This window comes from Plectropomus leopardus, chromosome 15, assembly GCF_026936395.1.
Source record: "Plectropomus leopardus strain MGB_pleo_1.0 chromosome 15, ASM2693639v1, whole genome shotgun sequence".
In the NCBI taxonomy this organism is placed as follows: Eukaryota; Metazoa; Chordata; class Actinopteri; order Perciformes; family Serranidae; genus Plectropomus; species Plectropomus leopardus.
This window is the reverse complement of record NC_142190.1, coordinates 15,046,715-15,074,083: the sequence shown is the minus strand read 5'-3', so window position 1 is coordinate 15,074,083 and position 27,369 is coordinate 15,046,715. Positions and strand designations below refer to the sequence as shown.

The window sequence follows — 27,369 nt, the reverse complement described above, 5'->3', positions numbered from 1 at the left end:
TCTGACTCTTTTAAGTTTTCAGTTTCTTAACTTTTCATTCTGTCTCTCTCTCTGTGGCCCAGGCCATTAAAGTCAACACAAACACACGCACAATCAAAAGCTGTACAAACTTCTGTTAGAATCCTAACATGGAGATCCTCTCCAATTTTTACACTCACTTTTTCTGTCTTGAAAAATAGATAATAAATTAACAAACAAACAAATAAATAAAAAGGGCTGTCAAACAATTAATTATTTTTTAAAAATCACAGAATTTCAATGGTTAATTTCAATTAGTTATTGTTACTGACACGATTAACGCATAAACCCTGACAGCCCTAAAAAAGAAAAATAATCAGCTTTGAATTATATTTATGTTGCTTTTTCAACACTGAAAATGTAACATAAATATAGAAGTAAAAGTATGTGTTTAAATTCAGAAGTTTTATACCTCATAGATAAATGAACTGTAACCCCTGACCTATGACTCCTGATGTGTGTGATTTTAGTGGATCATCTCAGAGCTAGCTTGCTACACCTACTCCATGGTTGTGGTTCCCCTCTATGATACACTTGGCCCAGACGCCATACGGTTCATCATTAACACTGGTAAGAACGCACACAAACAACTGACACAAATGCAAACACACAACAGTTTTCAGGAGAGATAATGTCATCTAGACCTATTAAGGTTTTAGTTTCACATGTGCTAAATACAGCAAACTTCTTGCTGAAGGAATAAACTACAAAGCCTGTAACTAATGTTATTTAAGAGTTTTTACTCACTGCAGATACAGTTTGTATCTGGATCAACATTGGGGGCGACAGTTATGAAAAGGGGGATTTAAGGGTCCTCTGCCAGAAAATTTAGCATTAAACACCTAATTTTCTGCTTTCTTGTGAATGTTTATGTACTTATTTGTGCCTGTTTTGTGCCAATTTATGTGTGTAAATGTTTTGCATTTTGTCGAAAGAAAAGCCCTGTTATTTTATGTTTGAGGGACAAATGGACACGTTCTAAATATTGAGGGGTGCGTGTCCTCTGCATCCGCTGAAAAATCTTCTCCTTTGCATATCAGTGAGACTGACTCAGGCAGTAGCTTTAGCAGTGGAGCGCCCCTCACTGGTGACTGAGAGCACTTACTCCCTTAATAGAGCCATGATGTGATAACTCTGCTGAGTCGTTAACCTTTAAACACAGCTAGTTTGTACTGAACTGATGGCAAATTTCGGCTGAATTCCCCCTCCACATCTGTGCCTTTTTGTCTGTTTTGTTCCTTTTCGTTTCTTATTCTGCTGATATTCACACAAGGGTGCATGTGCTCTTGTGTGCTTGTGTCATTTCAGCTGACATCTCCACAGTCATCTGTGACAAAGTGGAAAAAGCTCAGGTGCTTCTGGAGAACGTGGAGCGAAAGGAGACTCCAGGCCTGCAAAGAATCATCCTGATGGATGACTTTGACTCCGCCCTTATGGAGCACGGCAAGCGCTGCGGCGTCCACGTGCAGGCCTTGCAGGAAGTCGAGGTATGGCTCACGGAGTTTGCTGTTTGATAATCATTGTCTTGAAAATTAGGCCCAGCTCAACTGATGCCGGGTAGGACTACACTACTGCACAGATTTTTCGCGTTCATGTTGAGAAAGTTGGATTGGAGCGACGCCATTGTGATTTTATGGTCTGGAAAAAATCAAAAGTCTCAACTGTGCAAAAGTTGAAACTCCATGATAAGCCAGTCAAAACAAACTGATCTTTAGATTTGGTCAGCACGCAATCAAAAGCTAAGTTATTTTTTCAGGTATGAGTGAGTGAGATCTTTATCTAGTCCTCTTTGATTCCCAAAAATCTAATGAATGGGGCATTTTACGAGCACAAAATCACGCACAGGCAACAGGAGACAGTGCAATACAGATTGTCATGAGATGTTATGCCTCTATGTCTGAAGTGGGCATTTACAGTAATCCCACTGCTCTTTTCATTATCATAACTGCTAATGCTTCATAAGCACAATTACAAAAAACTGACATGTCAGACTGGTTCAGCAGATCGGGGCCGTATCTGTCTCAACAGTCAGTTTAAGATTTCCTTTGTACGTAATGAGCACATCATGAAGACAAAGAGCAACAGAAGAAGGAAAACATTCTGCATGCTTATAAAATAAACAAGGTTTTTACAGCTCGATGAGGACATTCCAGTGAGCTGATTCACAGGAAAGTAGCTGGCAGTCACATCTGTACCTGACTGTCATTAATCTGTGATGATCAACTTTATTGTCTGAAGTGTGCCGGTGTAACAGACAGCCAGCTTATCTGGTTTACCAGGTGGCTTAAGAGAAATAAGAGGACTTATTGCAAATGCTGTTTAACACTCACATGCAATCACATTTCAGCAGCAAAGCATACACAAATGCAGGGGGATGCATGAAAGCATGTTGAGTTTCCATCAGCATAGAAACACAGTCTGGCCTCTGGTTCAGAAAATGTACAGAACTCAAAGAAAACCAACTGTTTAAGATGATGGGGAAATAACTCTAAAGACATATCTGATCATGGGTGGATTACTGAATGGGCATACAAAGCACAGGACTTCACCTGCAAAATGTCACTCATATTAACATGTATCCTCAAGGTAGAGACTCAAAATTACCACAAAGAGGTGCAAAGCAACTGCAAAGAGACACACAGTAACCTCAAAAACACAAAAAAGGATCTCAGAGACATAAAGTGACACAAGAGAGACACAAAATTACCTCAGTATGACACAAAACAACCAAACAAAAAAGGCATAATATGGCCTCAAAGAAACATAAAATTATCTCAGAGAGACACACAAAATGCATTGCAGGGGGATATATAAAATTACCTCAAAAGACAAACACACTGACCAAAAAGGATACAAAATGAGCCCAGGGAGACACAAAATGACCACAAAAAGACCCAAAATGACCCCAAAGAGATGCAAGATGACTTCAAAGAGATACAAATGATCCCAGACAGACTTAAAACTAACCAAAAAAGACACAAAATTACTTTAAAGAGACATAATATTACCTCAAGGAGACACAAAACAACTACAAAGAGACCCAAACAACACAAAAAGAGACAAAATAACCATACAGTCTGTCTGTTTTGCCCCCATTTGGAAGAGATGCTGAGGCCTATTGCATATCTGTGCCCAGGGGCCCAATATCTCATGATTCCCCTATATGTCTTATAATATAATTTTAATGTAATTTATATTAAAGTGTCAAATCAAAATTTTTTTATATGTTTTTTTCTTTCACAGGCTCTGGGCAGAGAGCACCACAGAAAACCTATAGTAAGTACTAATTCTTGATTCCACTCTATATAGGAAAGATTAGGAAGAACATTCTACAAACATTTATGAGCTGCAGAGGATAAATTATTTTCTAACTAAGATGGTGAACTTGGTAAACATTAAACCCTCCAAACATCAGCATGTGTCATCGTTAACATGTTAGCAGTTAGCATGCTGATAATAAGCATTTAGAGTATAGCCCTTATAGTAGCTGTGGTCTGTAGACTTTTAGTCGTGTTTTGACTGTACATAAGGATGAGTCATTTGTTTTTTGGTATAAATATGAACTTGGTTAACAGCAGATGTAATTGAACCTGTTGAGAGGCTGTCAAGGGATTAATGTTACTAATAATCCGTGACATTCTCTTATCAGTGAATACATAATACTGTGTTGCTGAAAGCATTTACATTTTCTGTTCTGTCCAACATAAACACACATGTCAGTCTGTGACGGATCTTACGGTTTCACCCACATTTTGCTGGTGTGCACAGATTACACACTGAACACTGCGGTTCAGCTCCATACATCTCACTACTGGGTACAAGTCAGCTAAGCGAGTAAGCTATTTATTTTCCGCTGAAAATTAGAGAGAGTCACTTCAAATAGTGATTGCATTGAATGCACTTCAAAGAAACTGTCTTGCTGACAGATTTTTGGCATCTTACACATGAACACTGCACGTACTACAGAGGAAATGGGACAGCACCAATGACTTTAAATGCAGTGTGTATCTACGTACGTATTCATTCAGCATGCCTTACTCTGTTGTGACAGGTGCTGATGCAGGTCTCTATCAAAAAAGGTGCAAGAAATAAATGTTTATGTCACGATAACCTACATGTAAATCTCTTGCTCTGACTGATTTTGTCTCCACAGCCACCAGCACCAGACGACCTTTCTATTGTGTGTTTCACCAGTGGAACCACAGGTAATAATTGTGTAAACTGTATGAATAACATGCATCATTTGTTTTTGGTGCTGAGAAATTCACACATAAGTCATCCAGAATAGGCAACATGGGCAAAAAAGCAAACCGGCTAACAATGCTATAAGTATCTCTTATTTCCTGTTACACAATACTGTCAAGTTTTGCAAGTACTGCAATGTTAACCTTTCAATGAGAAATATGAAAAGATAGACAAAAAAAAAATCTGTCAAGTATCTAAAAGTGCACAATTTGGATAAAAAACTTCTGTATGCTGAATATAATTAGCTGACAACCACACCTTTGCCAAGGTTTCCCTTGCTGACATCAATCCAAGAAGTGTTTTTGGCTTTTAACCTGCTGCACAAAGTTCACTGATCTGATGCTATTTCCTTAAAATCTCGTCAAACAGTAATGTGCTCTCTCACTTATAATCAAATATAAACCTCCCCTTTTCTGTTGGTTATTTATTCACAAGTTATAACTTAGAGTTAAGCAAGATTTTGTGAATACATATACAACTGCAGAGCTGCAGAGGTCACCACTAACACACTTGTTCTGCATTGATAAATACGGTAAACAGAACAACCTGCTGATTAACACCTGTTCATGTCATAACATTTATTTTTTATTAAGAAGATTATTGTTGAAAAGTTGATAGTTGAAAAGTCCAAGCTGGGACTGTCATCAAGTTATTCACTGATAACGCTGTGTGTTGGCTGCAACATCACCTTCCCTTTGCTCTCTGGCTGTTGATCTCATGTGACTCAGTGGATACAGCAAGTCGCTGACACTGTTTAGTCGAGGCAGTTTGCCAGTTCAAACTGGGACCACCCTTGGATCGCCACACTAAAGATAAAAGTTCCCATGACGTCCTTGAGTGCTGTAGATAAACATTTGATTATAACGATAAAAACAAATGCTTCAGGGTTCAAAACACCACTTAATATGCACTTTCAAAAATGGCACATATAAGATAATTATTCTGGGTACTAGGTTTTCTCATGTTTGGATTTCTTGTTAAACCCAAGAGTTTGCTGTATATTGTTTTAAATATCAAAATGAATTAAGTAAGGTCTTTTCTGTGTAATGCATTTGATTTTCTTTCCTAAGAAAAACACAAGCCAAAAGTATACTGCATTAAAATAAAAACAGAGAAGCTTCCTTATTGCTGGGACAATAATGATTTTTAAACCTAAAAGGGGACCAAATACTTCAGATGAAGGTGAGACTGGAGCATTTACTGTAAATGAATCATGTTTCTTCACAACAGCAGAGTGACCTAGTGCCATCTATTCATTATATAAATATATAAATGGCTACTCCGGATTCCCCAGCATGCCAAAGGGCGGCACATTCGTGTGAGTGAGGAAGCACTGCTGTTTTTGGAGGAGGTCTTATCTTTCAACCAATAGCCAAGGGATGAAAAACAAGTCATTTGAGGACACAGTGGTGTCAGTTTACATGTGACTGCAGCTCCAGCACCATGAGCCACTGAAAACGCTGCCACCTGCTGGCTTTTAGGCAGACATGCAGCCAGTCAACATTGGGTTAAATTTCCACACATCACTCTCCATTTCCAGAGAATTCCCTCTGACTTTGTTGCAACATCTATTCAGCCCCAAGCATTAAACATTGTTCACAGATGTTTGAATCAGATGATAGGTCTGGAAAGAAAAATGCTTTTTGTAAGAGTCATTGCTTTACACACTGTGTGTTTAGACACGGCTGAGCAATGCAATGACATTACTTTAACTGGGAACAAAAATGTTAATTTTAGTCTGATGGTGGAATTGCCAAACACTTAGACATCTGAATAAGAGATTTTCTTTGTTGTTTTTCTGTTTTTTAATTGTGATGTAACTGGTTTTTGAACTTCCATTTGAAGTAATGGGGGCACATAGCTTCAAAAAACAGTCTGGTAATTGAATATGTATTTGATCATGTATTTAAAGAATTTAAAGGCAAAGTAGCATCAGAAACAGAAATAATCAATATTCCTAAATTTTGATAGTATATAGGCATGGATGGATTAATGAACGGGCCTATTGGGCACAGGTTTGGCAGCCCAAAGTGTCAAGAACTACACCAGGCTTTGACTTTGAAGTCAATTTTCGCAGGGGCCAAACTGTGAAAAACAAACCTTGAGATGTTTTTCTGTAGGCCAGCCTGGAGGCTAACGTCCCCCTGGTTCCCTCGCCAAAAAGCCTGTGGGATTTTTACATTGGATTGTGGATCATATAAATTAATTTGAAGTACCGGTAACCACACTTAAACACTCATTTAAACTCACTTAAGTAATTGATTGAATTAAATTATAAATTTAACCCCACAGTGACTTGCCAGTCAGTGACCCTCTGACAGAGGTCCAGGCTAATTATTTATAGATTAAATCAAATGTTTGTTTATTAACTGGCTTCTGGCCTCTTGTCATTTTGCAGTAGAGACCTTAGCATGTTGAGTATTCCTGGTCTATAGTTTACAGTATGTCTGCTTTGATTATCACACCTAGCTGAACACTTTACCAGCACAACAAAAAAGCTCTTTTGGCAATACTAATCATTCTTGGGTACCGGGAGCAAAATTCGCGGGAATTTCTGCAGAACCTAGGTTTGGGTTGTTTTCCCATGTCTGATTCCTAAAATGACTATCCCTCAGCCAGGTGAAGGCAGTAAAAACTTCATTGTGTGTATCTTTTTTGTCTGCTTACACAGGAAACCCAAAAGGAGTCATGCTCAGCCATGGAAACGTGGTGGCAGATTTCTCAGGCTTCCTTAAAGTAACAGATGTGAGTGATTGTGTCTGGTATTGTCCTTTTCCTCTGAACTACTTTGTAACTCTCCCAGAAACATCATTTAATCAGCAGAGATGACTTGAGGATGTCTAACATAATAAGTGATTCATCAATCTAATTTTATTGAATCTCTTGTGTTTACCCCTGCAGCTTCACAAAATGTTTTTGTTGAAAGATGATTGTTAAGGTCACATGACTGTTTCCTGTTTCTGTCCCCTGCAGAAAGTTATCTTTCCCAACCAAGATGATTGCCTCATTTCCTTCCTGCCACTGGCACACATGTTCGAGAGGCTAATCGAGGTAAATGGACTGAATTGGGATCATTTACCACAGGAATGTAAAAGTTACGTGTTAGGATGTTAGGAGTGTGCGGGGGCAGGGAGAGGATGTGACTTTGAAGGTGGTCCTTAATTTGAGATTTAGTGTGTGGGAGGGAGAAGAGTTGGAGGGAGGAAAGGAGGGAGGGAGGGGGAGGCTGTGTGCTTACTTTCCTCTCTTTTCCTTTAGTTTCGTTTTCCAACTTGGATGATGAATGCCACACCAGCATTTTACAGCCAAGAGGCCAATAAGCAATATTGCATCATTTTCTAGACTGCTGAAGCACGTATAGACACGTATACACAGACACACGCACACGCACACACGCACACGCACACGCACACACATACACACACACTCACTCACTTATATGCATACAAAAAACACATTTTTGAGAATGTTATCAGAGAATACATTTTCATGCACAGCAGGAACCCATTTACTGTAAAAGTTTACCTGCAGCTAGGCCCATCATCAGGGGGGTCAAAGGGTACAGATAATGGGGGGATCATACAAAGGTCCATGGTTGAGCCTTAAATGGTACAGCAATTAAAGTTAAAGTACAACAATTTACACGCTGACTTAAATCAATTACAACACAATTTCTATGTATTTACATAATAAATGAATGTATGGAAGGAGCAGAGAGGGAATAGCCAAATGTCTGGCTAAAACAAATGTGAGGAAGCAGCAGGTGTGACAGGCGGAGCTGAAGGTGAGGAGTTTGTCAGTCTTATCTTATCAAGTAAAGTCCACAGGCTCAGCCCCCCCCCCCGCGATGAAACCGTCAATATATATATTTTCATATGGCAGCTCATCAGTAATCCAGTGTCTCCTCTAATACTATACTTTTGAACCAAAACTGGAATTTTTAACAATTTGGACAGCTGGACACTGTAGTGAAAGCACCATACGCCCATACAGTGCCAGAATTTAACAAAGTGTCTACTGTTTAACTGCAGAACACTTTTTTTTTTTTTTTTTTTAAGTTTCAGTTTTAGTCAGAAAGCAAAGAGTGAGATCATTTTCCATTTCCAAGTTAAACCTTACAGAACCAGTGTGACAAAATGCCCCTTTATGGGTGGATTTTCCCCATCTTCCTGTCCCAACAAGGACAATTACTTCCCCTGGGATTTAAGACATCATACACACATGTGCAGTGATATCATTCTCAAACAAAGACATAATCAGTGAAGATTATTTTAGGGACTCTTAATGTTCAGTCACTTGTCAGATGACGGCTCACAGTCTCCTCAGTAACAATACCTAATCACATGAACATGAACATGAACATCAGATCTGCTATAAACGGCACCTATTCTAACTTTTCCTTTTTTTTTTTTTTTTTTTTGGATCATCATATCCAGATGCATTGCCAACTTGATCAGTTTGGAATAGTTGCCATTTTAATTCATCCTGCTGGGAACAAATAAGGATATATTTCCCAGATTATAACATTTCACAAACAGAGCTGATTATATGAAGTAGTATGTTTCGGTTGGAAGCAAACACCCCGTGCATTGGTAGCTCTGGCAGCTTCAGTTTTTCATCCACTGTGTGTCACACCAGTAGTTTCCGTTCAAGTTTTGGCCAAATGTTGACAGCAAATATATCAGTTACCCTCCAGGCCTCAGACAGCAGGGCAGTAAGTGGAGGATGCTTTTACTGAGAATCTGTGAAGCCAAAATCTGTCAATCAAAGGCTCTGGGTGATTGTTAAGACTGCTTTTGCTTGCTGATTTACGATTAGTCATACTCTGAAGGGGAAAAAATCCAGTTTCTGTCCAGCTGTGGTTGCCAGAAACATTCTGTAAGAAATACAGAAAAAAAATGTAATAACTTTACTAAGCAACTTGTACATTTCATAATTTAACACTGTTGGCTGAATAAGAACACATATAAATTGTGAAATGTAAAGGTTGTCCTGCAATACATACCGCATTCAAACATTTTTACTCTATTTTTTACAGAATTATTCTGCCAGCCACTGCTGCCAGTTTCTTCCCATAAAAACAACTGATTTTTTTTTTACTGTGTAGGCTGAAACCAGTCAGTCCTTATAGACCCTATATTAAAATGCCTAATTTTACAGTAGAAGTAAACTTGTTTACAGCCTGGTACCAAAAAAAAAGGAAGACAGAATATTAAAAAGATTTTTAGTCTCTGAAGCTAGTTTCCCAGTTCATGACAATAGTATGGGGGCTGAATCTTTACATTACTCACCTGTTAACATTTTATTAGACTTAGAGTTACACATAATTAAGGGTGGTCTGCCAGCCTGTCGCCCAGATATGGTCACTTCTGGCTCAAAAACAAAAACAAAAACAAAACCAGATGGCGACAGCCGTAATGCCAAACTCTTGCTTCACAAACCAATATGTGACATCACAGTAGCTGTGTCTATTATTTTATACAGTCGATGTAATGAGCCTAATGGCGTGTACCCACCAAACGCGATGAAAAATGATCGCGCCTCAAGATTACATACAAAGTCAATGCAAAGACGCGATTTGACGCGTCATTTTGCCGGGCGACGCGATGGACGCAATTGCGCGGCGCGTCCAACGCTCGAGTTGAAATAATTGAACTTTTGCGGCGTCATCGCGTGAAGACGCGCCGCGACAGCCTATCAGCGTTGAGATCGTCATCGACGTGCTGACGTATGGACGTCCTGGTGTTCCCTCGCAAAATCTAATCAAACTGCCAGAAACAATGGAGGAGCAGCTTATCATCGCCGTCACCGCTCACCCAGAGCTGTACGACAGTTCCTGTCCCTTGTACAGGGACAGGAACAAGAAAGAAAGAAAGAAGAAACAAGAAAGGCATGGTCAACGAGAGAATGAAATGGCGGAAGAAATGTTGTTGTTTGGGCGGGCTCGACGCGCGGCGCGATTTCGTCGCATGTCGAGTCCCATTTTGGGGTTTTTGTATGAACGTCAAAACTGGAGCGTCATTTGAGGCGCGATGAAATAATTTTCATTGCGTTTGGTGGGTACACGGGGTAAGTCTTGACAAACAAATGTAATAATCTGTAAATTTTGGGATAGTTATGTTTAAGTGGATCATCTAATATATACGATTAATAGGTTGGTAGGTAGGTAGGTAGGTAGAGAGATGTGTGACTTCAGTTTGGTTGACATGTGCCTTGTTTGTCACACAGCCTATGCAGTTGCATCAGGTTGAACCTGCCTGGTTTGTTTCCCTCCAGCACACAGGCAGTTGTTCAGAGGCGTGAGATTCAGACACAGGAAACCACCTAACTTCCTCAAAAAGCAGCACATCAGATCACACAATTAGATCACTCTTAAGAGTCTCACACACACATTCACAAACATACCTCACCATTTTTGACACCAGTGATGTCTCAGTCAGAGGCAAAAAGAGTGCTGACCCTCGCTGTGTCCTCAGATGGCTGCAGGAATAGGGTCGCATACGGCGGCGTTTTTACTGGCACTTAACAACAAAAGGATGTGTGCTGAGATAATCCTTATACAATATTCAGTTAGTGAAAGTGACACAATCTTCAAAATGTATTTTTTTTTTGTATTTGCACAATCCAGAGTACAGGAAAATTTGAGTTGTAATCACGAGTACCACTCATATCTCTTTGCCCGCAGGGTGCAGGATTCTGCGGTAGAAAGAAAGACGATAGTCTTTAATGGATGATTACTGAATAATGAGTCACTTCTACCACTGCCATCTTGAGTTATTCCTCTGTTAGCCCTGATATTTCTTCCCACGTACGAGAATTAATCACCGAAGTCATGCCCCAACATATACAGTGGAGTGTGCTATTGCAAAACATCATTAAGTTTAACTTTGCCTATTTCATTTCACATCAAAGACCCAACAAACTACATTGTCTATCATCCTTCCGGCCTAAACATTTTGCTAGTTGCTGGAAAGATATTATATATAGAAACTGTACATTACTTATGTACTTAAAGCAATACTTGTCCCACAAAATGACCATCTCTATATCAATACCTCATACTGTTTATACTTGAATAAGTGGGAAATAAAAGTTTTCAACACAACAGAAAAATTCAAGACATGAAAACATGACAAAGTGATTTCTTTAAAATGGTCATTTTGTTGGTGTTAATAAGTATTGTTATTTTTTGCTTTTTTTTCTTTTACTTCAATCAACGTCAGTGGAAAATATTTTACTTTTGACTTTACTTTTTATCCAAAAGCTTGAATTACAGGTAAGATGAAGATTTTACTTCAGGAAAAAAATGGCACAGTGAAAGATTTTGACCATGTACAAAAATAAATTATTTGAAACATCATACAAAAACAAGTAATATCCTCTTTTTGTCAGCAGCATTCATAGAATGGGGGTGTCTGTGAGTAATGACTGATACATGGACTGGTATTTCACGATTGTCCATCAAGTGCCTGTGCTGAGTTTATCAGTAATATACCTATTTGTGATTTCTTATCCAGTGTAGAACTATTACTAGAGTGTGATTTTAATACAGCCACTCAGCAGGTGGCTGCTGTAGCTCAGGAGGTAGATTGAGGGACGTCCACTTATCGGACGATTGGTGATTTGATCCCCACTTTCCCCAGGCCTGAAATATCCTTGGGCACCAAATTTGTGAGCATCCTCGAATTTGTGTGTGTGTGTGTTTGTGTAAATGTTTAACGGATGACCAGGTGGTACCTTGTAAGGCAGCCTAATGTAACCAGCCTAATGTATTTTTGTATTTGGAAAAAAAAGATTACTGCCATGAATTTCTAACAGCTGAGTTTTATCTAAAAGCTCAAATGATTGAAAGATACCAGTCAGTGAGCAGCGTTAAGCTCACTATCTGTGTGTCTGTGTCTGCAGTCTGTGGTGTACTGCCATGGAGGACGGATCGGGTTCTATCAGGGTGACATCCGTCTCCTCCCAGACGACATGAAGGCCCTGCGGCCGACCATTTTCCCTGTGGTGCCTCGACTGCTCAACCGCATGTATGACAAGGTGAGATGAACGGATAAAGAGAAGGATTTCAAAGAAACTGCTGTTTGCTTGCTCTGTTGGCGATGAAGCAGTTTCATTTTTTTCAGTTCATTGTGAGTTACTAGAAATAATCAGCTTTAAAAACAGAAATTGTCTGGGAATCTGACTCCCACACTGACAAGGGTTTGTTTTCCAAAAGTCTGATGAAACTGGTTACCACATGCAAGTTCTGTAGCTGTGGTTTAGGGATAATTATGACGTGCGGGTTTTCAAACATGACTAATGCATTTGTCTTGTTTCTTCAGAAATCCACGTTGTGCTATCAAATCAAATCAAAACCTCAGATTGTAAGAGCGTTGTTATGGAAAAATACGTGAGGAGGGATGAGAGTTTTGTTCTTGCACTTGTGGCAGTGTTCCCTGCTTTATTAGTTCATTTTGGGGCAATTTATTTAAAATAATGTACATGTTTCAGTGTTTCCTCTAGGATTTTTTTCAGCAGCGGGGGCAGGCTCTCCAGGGAGCCGTGGCGGCATAAACAAATGATGCTTTTTCAAGGCTGAATGTAAAAATAAAAAATAATAACAAAAATTCAACAATAAAATAATAAAAACAATAAATAATAATTTCTTGATGGGGCTGTAATCAGTGGCAAAGTTTGCACCCAGGCTCAGAACAATGGATTTTTCTTGGTTTTTTGTAGAACAGCTCTAAGGCTCTGTTGTACGGAAATTCCCCAAGAGGTGGCCGTTGATGCTCAGCAGCATACATGCTGCAAGGTGATCCCCCTGCAGCCTGTTTCTCAAGTCAGTCTTCACCTACAAAAAGAAACAATATTTTTTTTTTTTTTTTCCAACCCATTTAGGGTCCCAGCCTGATAGCCTGTGTTTCCCTTTATGTTTTTCTCCTCTACTCTCATCTCTCTCTCCTGCACCATCACTTTGCTCTCCTGCTCCTTCACTCGGCACTCCCTGTCTGTTACTTGTCTTATACAATTACATAAAACATTAACGTTAGATAATTTACACTCACGTCACATTTGATTACAAGTGTGAACATAGTTTTTTACCTAACCATCATAATTTGAGTCAGTAAAAAGGCTAATGATACCTGACTAGCGCCATCCTCATCAGGTGTCTTTCTCTTCTTTGAAAAATATTTGAACAAGCTCATCTGAAAATGCAGTCAGCAGTTACATCATGGCGTGTATATCGCTTCATGCTATCAATTAGTTTACTCACGTTAGCGACACTGAGTTGAGTTGGCACCGGGCCCAATTAACTTAAGCTACGTAACCTTAGCTGGCCAGCAATATTTTGCGAATGTTTATTTAACTAATAAAATCTATTATAAGTTTTCTTAAGCTAATAAGTCTACCTTTTCTCCGGTAAGTTGCACGCTATTTTCAAGCCAACACTCCTCTGACTCTCCGTCCTGATGGTGGTATCTACCCCAAAGAGTAGATACGGAGCAAGATAGTTATCTGCCTCAGCACTCGCGACACCCAACGCAGTGCAGGACTGTGCTGTGATGCGGTGGTGGTGTATTTGCAATTTAAAAAAAAAAAAAAAACGACATTTGAAGGAGCGGCGGGCCGCCACTCCTAAATGAGTGTAGAGGAAACACTGCTGTTTACAAAACCTGAATTGAGAATGGCTGTCCCCTACCAAAAATAGTTTGTATTTTGTCTTTGTCTCCCCTGCAGATCTTCAGCCAAGCTAACACCCCTCTGAAGCGTTGGCTGCTCAACTTCGCTGCCAAGAGAAAAGGTGCTGAAGTGAGCAGTGGGATCATTCGCAGCGACAGCTTCTGGGACAAAATCTTCTTCAGTAAGATTCAGGTAAATAGTCTTTCTTTCTCTTTCTTCTGTTATACAAGATGGTGATATCCTGTAACATCACCATCACAACATACATACTCAATTTAATACCACCTCTGTTGATTTCATTCATTTCTGTGCCTTTGTACATGCATGTGTGTGCATCTCACTACCCTTCAGACATTTTTGACTGTCTGACATAAAGACTGATGACACAAGTTTGTCATACCTGCTTGATGCTCACTGACTGCGTTGTTTTTGTATCAGCAGTTCTCTGTTTTTGTTGTTTCTATTAAAAAAGGGCACACCCTTTAGGTCAATATCTGTAAGGTATCTAGTGCCAATACCCTGAAAAAACAACATAAAAAACATCTTCAATGCTCAAAAACTTAGCTCACCTACTTCATTTGAACTGCAGGGGTGGTTTGGTTATATTTTTTCATCAGTGACCACACAGCCCACTAACTTTTATGAGATTGTAAGTCAAAGACAGATACGTGACTCATTTTTCCAGCCGAGCCCAATCCATACTTATTCAATCAATCATAGATTCAACCTTTATTCAAATCTCTCATTTACAGTCATGGTGAGACTAAAACACACCAAAATTAATTAACAAGGAGTCAAAAAAGTAAACAACAACAAAAGACAGTAAGACACTATTAAAAAGTGGATTAGTTTGTATTAATGCCTTTAAAATGACATAAATCTACAACTGTGCTAAGTTTTAATATGTGTTGTAAACTGTTCCAAGTGTGTACACCACCGACACTGACAGCAGTTTTTCACAATTCAGTGGTTACATGCAGTACATCAAGCATGATCAAATCACTTGAACATATCAAATAATGACTATGAGATGAGTTAAACAAAGGAGTGATATTTGAAGGCATGTTGCCATTTAGGGATTTATATATAAATAGAAGCCAATGCCGTGTCAAACCAGTGAGAAGAGCACAAAGTAAAAACAATACATAAAGACTCCAATGTACTGATAATGTGTTTCCTCTCTGAACAGGCCAGCCTTGGAGGAAGACTGAGGATGATTATAACAGGAGCAGCACCTACGTCACCTACTGTCCTGGGATTTCTCAGAGCAGCTCTGGGATGTCAGGTCAGACACGCACAGACACATGCACATGCACGCACGTACGTACACACACACACACACACACACACGTGTGTGTGTACAAAAAAAACATTACAAAATATCTGCTTGTTTTGTTCTATTTTAATCATATACCCATAAGTGTGTGTATGTGTGTGTTGATTTATATATTTCATGTATAGTATATATTTTAAATATTAAAATCACTCTAAATTAAAAATAGAAAAATAAAAAAAAATACGACATTCATCAATGAGAATGTGAGGTTACTCTGGTACAGATGGATGCCTCTCAGCACATGAAGTATGTTATGGTGGGCTGCAGAGGATGCATGGATCAGGTTTTCTGGGTTTTTAAAGGCTCATTTAAAAAATGATGGTTTTTGTACTGAAGACATCAAACTGACCATTACAATACAGAAAATAGCACACATTATAATTGAGTTTTGTTATTAATTCAAATCACAGTAATAATAAGGATACTCACTAATATATCCAGTGGTGGAAGACGCCTTCAGTACTTTTATTTAAGTAAAAGTACTCATACCACACTGTGAAAATACAAGTAAAAGTTCCACTTTGAAAATTTTACTTAACTCTTTGAAACCTGGAGCATCACTTTTCTTGTGCTGCTTTCAGATGACTTTCACAAGTATTTAAAGTATTTCAATCCTGAGCAATCTGGTGAGATTCCTCTGAAACAAACAAACAAAAAAAGTGAAAAAAGCAATGACCAACTTGATAATAAATGTTGCATGAATTGCAAGAAATTAGCAGATTAAGGAAATGATTAATAATATAGAGATAATCTCAGGGAAACCAAGGGAAAGCTACATTGTAATTGTAATTATATGTTTGAAATTATGTTGCAAATTATTATACATTTGCAGGTAATTTCCTTGTTTTTGTTTGTTTTGTTGTTGTCTAAGTTTTTAACTGTCTGAAATTTTTTAAAACTAATTTTCAGGTATAATTGGGTTTTTTTTGCTCATTTCTTGCTAATTTGGGGGTAATTATATTAGATTTTTATTCAATGGTCCAAAAAAGGTTTGGTATCAGTTTGTCCATGTAAAGCCAATTTGTGTTACACTTTTAGAAATTCCAGACTTCAAGACTTCTATAGCATGTCTTTTAGTATGAAAATTATTGTGAATTGTATAACATGAGAGCAGCTATTTCATATGATTAAAATGGTTCCATGTTATATGGGAATCAATTAAGTGGGTAAATCACTTTCATAAAAAGTATTAGCCAATCACAGCATGGTATTATTAGCCAATCACAGCACAGTATTATTAGCCAATCACAGCACAGTATTATTAGCCAATCATAGCACAGTATTATTAGCCAATCACAGCACAGAGAGCAAAACATATCTTGGGCATGTGTGTGACTGATGACATCATAGCATTCTATGATGTCATCTATGATGACATCATAGAATGCTATGATGTCATCATAGCATTCTATGATGTCATCTATGATAAAATAAAGACATCACAGAATGCTTTTATGACATCAGCAGGGCATAAGTATATGTATAACCCTGTGTCCTGAGTCACTCTCTTCATTTTCGTACAGAGGCTCTTTTATGAGTGAGGACGAAGTTTCAACCCAAAGATTTTATCTGACCCCATTGAGACAACACATTCCATCTGCTGTATTTTTGAAGTGTTCTCGTGACAGAACTGTACATCAGTGACAGAACTGTTCATCTGTGACAGAACTGTACATCAGTGACAGAACTGTTCATCTGTGACAGGACTGTTCATCTGTGACAGGACTGTTCATCTGTGACAGGACTGTACATCTGTGACAGAACTGTACATCTGTGACAGGACTGTACATCTGTGACAGAACTGTACATCTGTGACAGGACTGTACATCTGTGACAGGACTGTACATCTGTGACAGGACTGTTTATCAGAGACAGAACCTTTAAAATATACCCACAAAAAAATGGAACGAGGGAGGAAGAACAGGAGGTTCGGTGGCTCCTACACCCCGCGTGACCAAGGGAGGCCCCAGGGCCCCTTCACCCCGCAAAATCAAGGGAGGCCTCAGGTCCCCTTCACCCCACAGATTGAAGGGAGGCCCCAGGTTCCCTTCATCCCACAGATTCAAGGGAGGCCCCAGGTCCCCTTCACCCCACAGATTCAAGGGAGGCCCCAGGTCCCCTTCACCACACAGAATCAAGGGAGGCCCCAGGTCAGATACCATCCACAGAATCAAGGGAGGCCTCAGGCCCCCTTCAACCAGCAGAATCAAGGGAGGCCCCAGGTCCCCTTCACCCCACAGATTGAAGGGAGGCCCCAGGTCCCCTTCACCCCACAGATTGAAGGGAGGCCCCAGGTCCCCTTCACCCCACAGATTGAAGGGAGGCCCCAGGTCAGATACCATCCACAGGACCAAGGGAGGCCATGTGCCCCCTTCACCCTGCAAGGCCAAGTGAGGCCTCAAGGCCCCTGCATCCCAAAGGACAAATTGCAGGAGCTGAATGATTTGTTGACGGAGGAGCGTTCCAAAAGCTGTTCTGAGTATCGGATGAGGATGCAGCTCACCAAAGAACTGGACGATGCCAAACAACAGCTGGCTCGTGAGAAGACCCTGAAAGAAATGTATATAAACAAAGAGAAGGACACACGGAAAGAGCTGGAAAGACTGAAGAGAGTCAGCGAACCAGAGACCATGACCAACATGAAGATCGCCACTCTGGTTCGAGAAACTCTCAAAACCAAAAAGAAGAAGGAGCTTCTGAACGAGTATGAGGAGCTCAGGGTGAATCACATCATTAGCCAGGACAAGTTCTCAGCAGAGCTCGGTGTTGAGAAAGCGAAAAACGAAGCTCTTTTGAAAGAACTTGAGCAGCTGAAAGTTCAGGTTGAGCAGATAAACCTGAACTGTGAAGCTCCGCTCAAGGATGAAAAAGAGGCCTCCACCAACCAGGAGCTCATCACGCAGCTCCAGACTGAGACAGAGGTCAACAAAAACCTTCGAATTGAAGTCACCCAGCTTAAAGAACATTGCCGGGACAAGTCTAGGGAGAACAAGGCTTTCGAAAAGCAACTGGAGGACCTGAAGGCTCAGCTGCAAACTGCTGAAACTCTCAGCAGTCGTCTGGAGGAGAAGGTGACGCAGCTTACCACCGAACTTGAGTCTCTCCAGGAACAGGTGAAGGAAAAAGAGCTCCTTCAGGAGAAGAACAGCATCCTGCAGGACAAAGTGAGGGAGCTCAAAGAGGCACACACAATCAACCAAGAGATCTACTCAGCAGAGATCCAGGTTGAAAAGGACACAAATCAAGCTCTTCAGCAAGAGCTTGAAGACCTAAAGGAGAAAGACACTCTGCTCCAACAGAGACAGGAGGAGATCCAAACCCTGAAGGAAAATGCTTTTCAAAAAGAGAAGTCATTTTTCAAAGAGTTGGCGGATCTGAAAGACAACCAGGCCTCCGCCAACCAAGAGCTTGTCACTAAGCTCAAGACTGAGGCGGAGGTCAATAAGAACCTCCAAATTGAACTCGCCAGGCTCAGAAAGGAGCACCAGGACAAGACCAGAGAGCAGGAGAGGGAGAAGGAGGCTCTGAAAAAACAGGTGGAGGACCTGAAAGAAAAACAGGCCTCCAACCAGGAACTTGTCACAAGGCTCCAGAATGAGACAGAGAACCTTCAAACTGAACTGACCTCACTCAAAGAACAACACCAGGACATGACCAGGGACCATCAGACGGAGTCCCCCAATGATTCAGACAATATTGAGGTGATGGAGGAAGCTGAAGTGTCTGAACAGAGGATTGAGGAGCAAAAGAAAAATCCTTCACTCTGGAAAAGATTCAGACACCGTATTGGCTTGAGGAAGAAGAAGAAGACGGAGAAGAAGCTGGAGGAGGAGGAGGAGTCATAATCCACCTGAGACTCCTCAAGACACACATGCAATCAATAGAAAAATATGGATCTATATCAATATATTTATATAGAAATATACATATATTTTCTCTAGAAATATATGTATATATTTATATTTAATATACATTATATTTATATTTAATATATATCTATTTGATATACATTATATTTATATCTAACATATTTTGATATTCATATATAATATATTTTATACAGGTAAATATATATATATATACATATATAATATATTTTATATAAACCTATATATACAAATATTTTATATAAAAAAAATATATATATATATATTTATGTACCAAAATATATTTATATATAATAATAATAATAATAATAATAATAATAATAATATATAAATAATAGTAATATATATATATACATATTTTATATTAAAAATATATATTTTATACAAGAAATATATATTTTATACAAAAATAAAAATACAAATAAATAAAATAAAAATAGAATATCTGCCTCTTTTGTTGTATATTTATTGTATGCTAATATCACACACACACACACACACGCATGTTTGCACTTTGTTCAATAAGAACCCTTATTCACACAATGAATCATCTAAGCCCTAACCCTAACCATCACAATTAAATACCTACTACCTGGAGGGTTGTGCAACCAGTATACAATTCAGTACATGCATAAATACATGTACATATTTACACGCATGAATAAAGTATGTGGGTGCACCCAGCCCTCTCAATATATCTGTGTTTGTGTGTAGGTGTACGAGGCATATGGCCAGACAGAGTGCACAGCTGGCTGCACCTTCACCACACCTGGAGACTGGACCCCAGGTGAGTGTTTATGTAACAGGCCCTGAAAAAGGAACACAGAGCTTTATCTCTGCAGAACTCAGTAAACCTGTTTACTTAGAGGCCTAGTGCAATGGTCTAAAGTGACATGGTTGAGTCATGACTTTACAAACTAAACAACCTCTGTCCTATGATAGTGTTCAGTAGGGTCACTATGTATGTAAACATGATAAGTGAACTGCCGCTCCCTAAATCCTCCTGATAGGAGTTCAGAATTACCATTATGCACTGCGCTGTGGTGTCACGGCCACTCAGATAATGACGTGACTGCTCAGACACTCAGGCCCTATCAGTTCTGCTCCTAGTCAGCATTTCATAGATAACACAGGGACAAAAAAAAAGCGAGGGGGCGGCTTTTGTATACAGAAGATCCAGATATGTAGATATGAATGGCTCAATGTAAGGTGATGAAAACAGTCTGATTTTCAGGTGATTATACACTAAATCCTACACAATGCACCTCAAAAGCTGTTTATGAATTTGCCTGTGTTAAAATTAGCGGATTAGTCTTATACTGAGTCATCAAATAATAGATTTTTAACTAGAGCTTTGCCAAAATAAACTAGTGCACTCGAACACATCAACTTTGTTCTTCACCTATATATTATAGCCTGTTCATAGAAGTAGTAGTAATGAGCACGCATTATACCACATTAAAAAATATACCTAGTGCCTGAAATATTCTAGGTATTTGCATCTACTTTTGTGTAATCTAAACAAAAACACATAATTTCAACAGAAGAGATAGTCATTTTAAGGCATACTCCATATACTGTATATCAGATATGAAAATTCATATGGAAATGCCAGATTTTTAACTATCTTGGAGTTTCCCTTGTTAAGTGGCAAATAGCTTGATTAGAAAGATTAGCAAAGAGCCAGCTGGCATCATGAGAACTGCATAGCTTTCCAAAATGGCGCCCTATTCATTGAAATGAATGAAAGTTAATCACAAAGCAGCTTTTTTTCCCACACTTTTATAGCCTTACACTCATGTTTGTGTGAGGGTTTTTCTTTTGCTTTAACTACCTGTACATTCAAATGACAAAAAATATGAATAAGATGAAATAACACCATACAATTCAGTGTGAGAGCTCTGTGACCATGCCCTCACCTGTTGAGTTACGTTTTGTTTACTCTGTGTGGATAGAGCTTTACTGAAACCAGTCTTTGTCTGAAGGAAACTGAGTACATAAACCACAGTGAACACTCTGATCCTTTATTAAATCCCTGAGGGGACGGTGGAGATGAAAGTGATGAGTTTAAGATATTTCTTTGAAGATTTTATGCTGTATGTTAAAGGTTTTGTTAGCAAAACAATTTCAGCATTTGAGTATTACTTACACGGTCTCATTTGTCGTTTACATGTCGCACTGTATAGAGGTGATTAATAAGAACTCAGTGACTCATATATATTGTTTTTACAGACCTAAGCGTTTTAGTTTGTCTGAGCCATGACTCAGAGGGAGGTTGCAATAAAAAGAAATAAGTATTTGAAAGTTTCTCAATGGTGATGTTTCGGCAGAATTAATATGGAAAATCCCCAAAGTTGACCTTTGACCTTTAGGGTACAAAGCAGCTGCTGCAATTTGAAACAGTGTAGTCTTTAACAGCATGATTGATTTAATCTTCTTGTACAAACACTTGAATTGATTTTTGTCTGAATCCCTAAAAAAATCAAAAATATATATATATATATATATATATATATTTATAATTTATAGGTGTGTGTGTGTGTGTGTGTGTACGTGTACGTGCCACACATTTGGAATTTGCGCAGTCAGAAACATCAGTTAGACAATAAAGAAGTAATTAAGTCTCCTACTCAAACGCATATACTGTTAATTTTCTGCTATTTGACTGCAGCAGAAGGAAACCTAACTACTGTTTATGTTAAAACTCCTTATTTAAGACGTGTTATCAGTTTCCCTTGATCCTTGAAGTCCATGTTAGCCTTATTCTAAACTGTCTATTGTCTGAATTGTATCAGGTACATCCATTTGTTATGTGGCCCGTAGCAGTGTCACCTAGATAACTCACTATGTTGACTTGCATCAAAATGTGGCCTAGCAGTAACCCCTGCTGCTCACTTCTGATACTGCATGACTTATTTGTATTTCTTGAAAAAATTTGATGATTTATCTTTCTTTCTTCCCTTTTTTTTCAATTTCATAAATGTTAAATCTGAAATAATTTTTAATAAATGTTACTGAATGTGTGCAGTTGAAAAAATAAAATGAAAATGTAAACTATATGAGAATTTTCTTGTTGATTTTATAGCACAATGTTTGGAATTAATATAATAGTGGATACTGTTTGCAGTGATGAATATATCCAATGAGGAAATAAAAACACAAAAAGAATAGGTTAGATTTGTTTATTATTATTTTGCTCGTTGTGACCCTATGAATAGGTCATGTCGGGGCCCCGCTGCCGTGCAACCTCATCAGACTGGTGGATGTGCCTGAGAAGAACTACTTTGCCTCTAAGGGAGAGGGAGAGGCAAGTAACAAGATTGTGAAAGAAAAAAATGACACATTGTTCATGTATGTGTGTTAATATGTGTCTTAGTGTTCAGTGTGATTGCCACTTGTCAGATAGCAAACAGTATTTAACTTTTAGCAATGCTGCTCTGACTAATAACCACTAATAAATAAACTAAAAAAAAAATACTAGAGTGGAGAAGTATTTTTTTATGGGTTTACATATGGTGGAAATAATTTAAAATAAAAAAAATATTTAATTAAAGAAGGCACTGACTTTTCAAAACCTGTGTTAGTATTTGTACAGGAGCTATATTGTATCATATATTTCACTCTGACCTTGATTCTTTACCACTTTTCTAAACCATCTAGGTTTGTGTGAAGGGACCAAATGTGTTTAAGGGCTATCTCAAAGACCCAGAGAGGACGGCCGAGACGCTGGATGCAGATGGCTGGCTTCACACGGGAGACATCGGCAAATGGTTACCTGTATGTGCAAAGAGCTCACATAAGACTCCCTTATTCAGTCATGATAATAAAGTATTTCATAATGAACAGCATTTGCTTTAAATTGCACTCTTTTTACATGAAGACCTCCCAGGTATTATTTCTTCTTGTCACGGATTCAACCTGTCCTCTCCTGCAGAATGGCACACTGAAGATCATTGACAGGAAGAAGCACATCTTCAAGTTGGCTCAGGGCGAGTACATCTCCCCTGAGAAGATCGAAAACATCTACATCAGGAGTGAGCCTGTGGCCCAGCTCTATGTTCATGGAGATAGCCTGCAGGTATGAACACAAACAAGCACACTCAGAATATTAATGTCCTACAGACCTTAATACATTTTTTCTGATGGAGTTTGTGGCTCCTGAGACCCTGTGTGCTATATTCTTGTGCTTCATTTGAAGCCAATACAATACAATACAAACACAGTAGGTTACATACTCATTTAATCTTTGATGTTTGCGTTTACTTTCCCAGTCCTGTTTGGTGGGCATTGTGGTTCCTGACCCTGAGGTCATGCCTGAATGGGCCAGGAAAAAAGGCATAATAGGCACCTATAAGGACCTCTGTAAAAACACGGTAGGTGATGGCTCAAATGCCTCAAAATGCTGTTAAAAAATAGATGCTGAAAATACTGAAGAATTTTACGGAGAATCATTTTCTTCTCTTTTCAACAGGAACTGAAGAAGGCAATGCTTGAAGATTTGGTGCGTCTTGGCAAGGCCAGTGGCCTCCACTCTTTTGAACAGGTAGGTAGGCAGTTATTTGTTTGGGTTTGAGGTAAAAAGCCACGAATATATACTTGCTGGAGCAGTATTTTTCTTACTATCTGCAGAAAACATGTAAAACTAGAGGGGTGCTTGTAGAACATAGACCTCCACCAAGGCCAAATGGCCTATCTCGATGATGATCAATAAAGAGAAAAATAAATTTCCTAGTGATTCGGATCTAATCCAAAATTTAATGAGTTCTTCCTTGGCCTGTGCTACACCCTTCCACCAAGTTTTATGAAAGTCAGGACAGTATTTTCTGTAATCTTGCCAATAAACAAACAAACCAAACAGAAAACATAATCTCCTTGGCAGAGCTAATAACCTGGGTCCTAAAGTGACAGCAGAAATTGCTCCAGTTGAGCTACTCAGTCAAATATTAATAGGAAATCTTAAACTGTGTATTTGGCAATTACTGTCTCATTACATTAAATTCAAAAATCCAAAATCAGCCAAATAAAGAGATTTATTGACATAGGGGCTTTATGCCTAAGATGAGCAACAGTTTAGCAGAAAAATATTGTGCACTATATTGCCTACAAGTATTCTTAAAGTTATATAACCCAAGAAGTTTGGGGGAGACTCCTAAGAATCTCGGTGTTATACTGCATCTTTTATGATATTACCCGTTTTCCTTTCAAAGGTTAAGAACATCTACATCCACAACGAGATGTTCTCCATTGTAAACGGCCTCCTCACCCCGACACTAAAGGCCAAGAGGCCGGAGCTGAAGGAGTTTTTCAAGGAGAAGATTGACCAACTCTATAGCAGCATCTCCATGTGAAGGCCAGCGGACCTCATTTTCCTTCAAGTATCTTAGATCTGCTTTGACCATTGACCTGCAATGGGACAAAGATGTGACACCTTAGGCTTAAAATGCTTTTGGAAAGCAAGAAGCCAAATCTGTCCCTCCAATGGAAGATTTAAAACACCCTGAATAAAAACAAATCAAAGAAATTAAGTGAAATACAATAAACACATTCACATGAAAGCATATTTTAATAGAAAAATCAGCTTTTAGTCTATTAATTGATTTGATTTTCATTGTGACTGAGTTTTTTAATGCAGCATGAAAAACAAATAACAAAAAAACACAAAGTGGTGTTTTTTAGTGCTGTCCAGCAGAGGGCAGTATATATATATATATATTAAAAAAACAACTTTCCAAACACAAATTGAAGTTCAGGGCTGATCAGAGGGCAACTACTATGGTCTTTTAACATGTTTTTTAATTCAGTTACGACATACAAATGCATATAGAGAAAGTAATTGTGCATTGTATTTCACTTTATTTATTTCTTTGCTTTGTTTTAGTTTATTCTTTTAAATCTTCCATACATTGCTACCTGCTATCCAGCTAAACAAACCATCAAATGCTATAACCCCAGCAGCAGAAACTCATCAGCACTTTTATGTTGAGCAATCCACTTCAATTTCCTGTCAATCTGCTTCTCTTCTCTTTTCCATCAGTTTAAACCCACCATCAACCAAACAAAACCCTAAATCCATGGTTGTACGACAGCGAGCGTGATGTCTTTGTGTATAGTTGTAGTTTGAGGAGATGTCTTGCTGAGACCTTGTGGGACAGTAATGGACTTCATCCTCAGTGGAAAACTGTAGATTTTCCTTTAATCGAACAAGCTGCTGACAGCAGTGCTGCTAAGCAGGGCCTGATACATTTCCCCTGATGTGACGCACAAACTTTTATCCCAGACATGCAATTTGACCAAATCACAATCTCATGTTTGGGCTCAGAATGACGATAACAAGGTAGAGAGAGTAGCAGCTCCTGCCTTACAAATCATTGCTGTCTGCACTGCTCCATGTAGAGCATCTCAATATTTTTAGCTACAGTTCATTGTCATGTATTCACACATTCATCAAGTCACCTCTACATGGATGTGATCAGCAGTTTAGCATGCATGCTCTTTGTTTATGTGAAGGACTGGCCCACTGTAACAATCATCAACCTTCACATCTTTCTTTCCATCCATCGTTGCACAAATAGTATGTCAGGAAAAAGTTAAAAAAAAAAAAAAAGGAGATAATGCAAAACCAGGGCTCAGGGCAATGCATGCAGTTTGCCCTGCAATGCTGGCACCGTTAGCATTTGACTTGAAAAAGATGAGTATTTCTTTGTGGCCATTAATAGCAGGTTGTATGCAGCTGCCCAAAGCCACTGCTGCTAGTGCAAGGCTTTGTAACGTAGGCAAAGCTGATCAGTTCCAGTCACTGGGGGAAAACAGAACAACCATCGACTTTTAAACAAAATAAACACACTTTTTTTGGAGGGTTTACACAATAGAAGTAATGTATAGGCTTTTTAAGTTGATTACCGTCCCAAAGCATAAACAATGTGGATGTACATAAATGAGGACAGCTAGATGTAAGCATATTTATTAAATCAATGGTTTGAATGGATTTTTTTTCTCTCTTTTTGCGTGTAGTGAGATGAATTGTACTTATTTATTTATCTATTCTGCTGTAAAATGGAATCAGCACCATATCCTTGTAATGATTGAGTGCAGCAATAGGGATGAGGGAGGGTGGGGAATAGGACGAGGGTGATGGAATAAAAGTTATTCTGGAATGATTTTAAAACCACATCTTGTTTCTTTTTTATCATGATGTTTTCAATCCTATTTGCATGCAGGTTTTATTTTGAAAGGTGTCCCTGAAAATACTAGCTACTGTGTTGACACCAGTATGAAAAACTAATTGAAGTGCTCGCAGAAGAAGCACTGTTCAGATTATTCACCATGTACCAAAACCATCATTTAAAAAAAACGTTTACAAGTCCTGCATTTAAAAGCATCCTTACATGAAATTACAGAAAGTATTATCATCTAAATGTACTTAAAGTATTTAAAGTTAAAGTACTATTTTTGAAATGGCTTGCATATTGTTATATATTGAATTATTGTTAATATACTGGTGCATCTGGGCATTAGTAGCATTATCAGTGTCTTACTTTATATACAGTTAGGGAGTTCAATTCAGTGTTTCACAGGATAAATCTGACTGAAAAGTTTTTGTTTCTATTTGTTGTAATATTTTCATTTTTTTTCTTTTTGTGGATTTTTTTACTCTTAACTGTCAAAGATTTAAGGAACCATTTGAGAGGTTTACAGAGAGAGATGGCAGAACTTCATACAATCAACAGCTTCTTTAATGGCCTTCCAAAACAATGAAGAACAACTGGTGTATGTATTGTATTTTATTAAATGTTTTTATGTAAAATCTTATTCGGAAAAGTAACTTAAGCTGTCAACTATATGATAGTTTAGTAAAAAGTCGCCTATTGCCCTCTAAATGTTCATGGAGGAGTAGTAGGCTAGAAAGTAGCATAAAATGCATGAACTGATTAATGAACTTGCCTGACACTTTGGGTCCCCGCTGTGCTCAAGGACCACTGGCCTTCACCTGCAAAATGTCATAAAATTTTCAACCAGGAAGAGACTAAAAATAACCATAAATAGATGTGAAAGGAATGCAAAGCAACAGCATAGAGAGATTACTACAAAAACAGGCAAATCAAATACAAAGAGACAGAAAATTACCAAAAAACAGATGTAAAATTACCTTAAAAAGACACAAAATTACCTCAAACAGCTACAAAGATACACAAAACAACCACAAAAAGACTAGAAATA

At 38.6% G+C, this 27,369-nt stretch overlaps 2 protein-coding genes across 5 annotated transcripts in view; both read left to right on the top strand.

Annotated features, from left to right (window-relative positions):
- Positions 1 to 26,137, top strand: part of acsl6 (acyl-CoA synthetase long chain family member 6) — a 59,386-nt gene extending 33,249 nt beyond the window's left edge. For all 4 annotated transcript variants that reach the window (XM_088088009.1, XM_088088008.1, XM_088088011.1 and 1 more), the window contains 16 exons: positions 489 to 588; positions 1,327 to 1,505; positions 3,262 to 3,294; positions 4,172 to 4,223; positions 6,935 to 7,008; positions 7,237 to 7,314; positions 12,169 to 12,303; positions 13,987 to 14,121; positions 15,119 to 15,214; positions 19,867 to 19,939; positions 22,371 to 22,459; positions 22,813 to 22,929; positions 23,087 to 23,230; positions 23,424 to 23,525; positions 23,624 to 23,695; positions 24,360 to 26,137. In XM_088088009.1, the coding sequence (XP_087944135.1) occupies positions 489 to 588; positions 1,327 to 1,505; positions 3,262 to 3,294; positions 4,172 to 4,223; positions 6,935 to 7,008; positions 7,237 to 7,314; positions 12,169 to 12,303; positions 13,987 to 14,121; positions 15,119 to 15,214; positions 19,867 to 19,939; positions 22,371 to 22,459; positions 22,813 to 22,929; positions 23,087 to 23,230; positions 23,424 to 23,525; positions 23,624 to 23,695; positions 24,360 to 24,500 (1,620 nt within the window). In that variant the 3' untranslated portion in view covers positions 24,501 to 26,137. The remainder of the gene's footprint in view (positions 1 to 488; positions 589 to 1,326; positions 1,506 to 3,261; positions 3,295 to 4,171; positions 4,224 to 6,934; positions 7,009 to 7,236; positions 7,315 to 12,168; positions 12,304 to 13,986; positions 14,122 to 15,118; positions 15,215 to 19,866; positions 19,940 to 22,370; positions 22,460 to 22,812; positions 22,930 to 23,086; positions 23,231 to 23,423; positions 23,526 to 23,623; positions 23,696 to 24,359) is intronic.
- LOC121939607 (uncharacterized) lies at positions 16,662 to 19,286 on the top strand. The gene has a single exon (XM_042482610.2). The coding sequence runs from the start codon at positions 17,167 to 17,169 to the stop codon at positions 19,108 to 19,110; it is 1,944 nt and encodes a 647-aa protein (XP_042338544.2). The 5' UTR covers positions 16,662 to 17,166; the 3' UTR covers positions 19,111 to 19,286.
- Positions 26,138 to 27,369: the final 1,232 nt, after the last annotated feature.

Bases quoted from the DNA above. Each gene is read 5' to 3' on its own strand.
- LOC121939607 (XM_042482610.2), top strand. From the start codon at position 17,167: ATGGAACGAGGGAGGAAGAACAGGAGGTTCGGTGGCTCCTACACCCCG.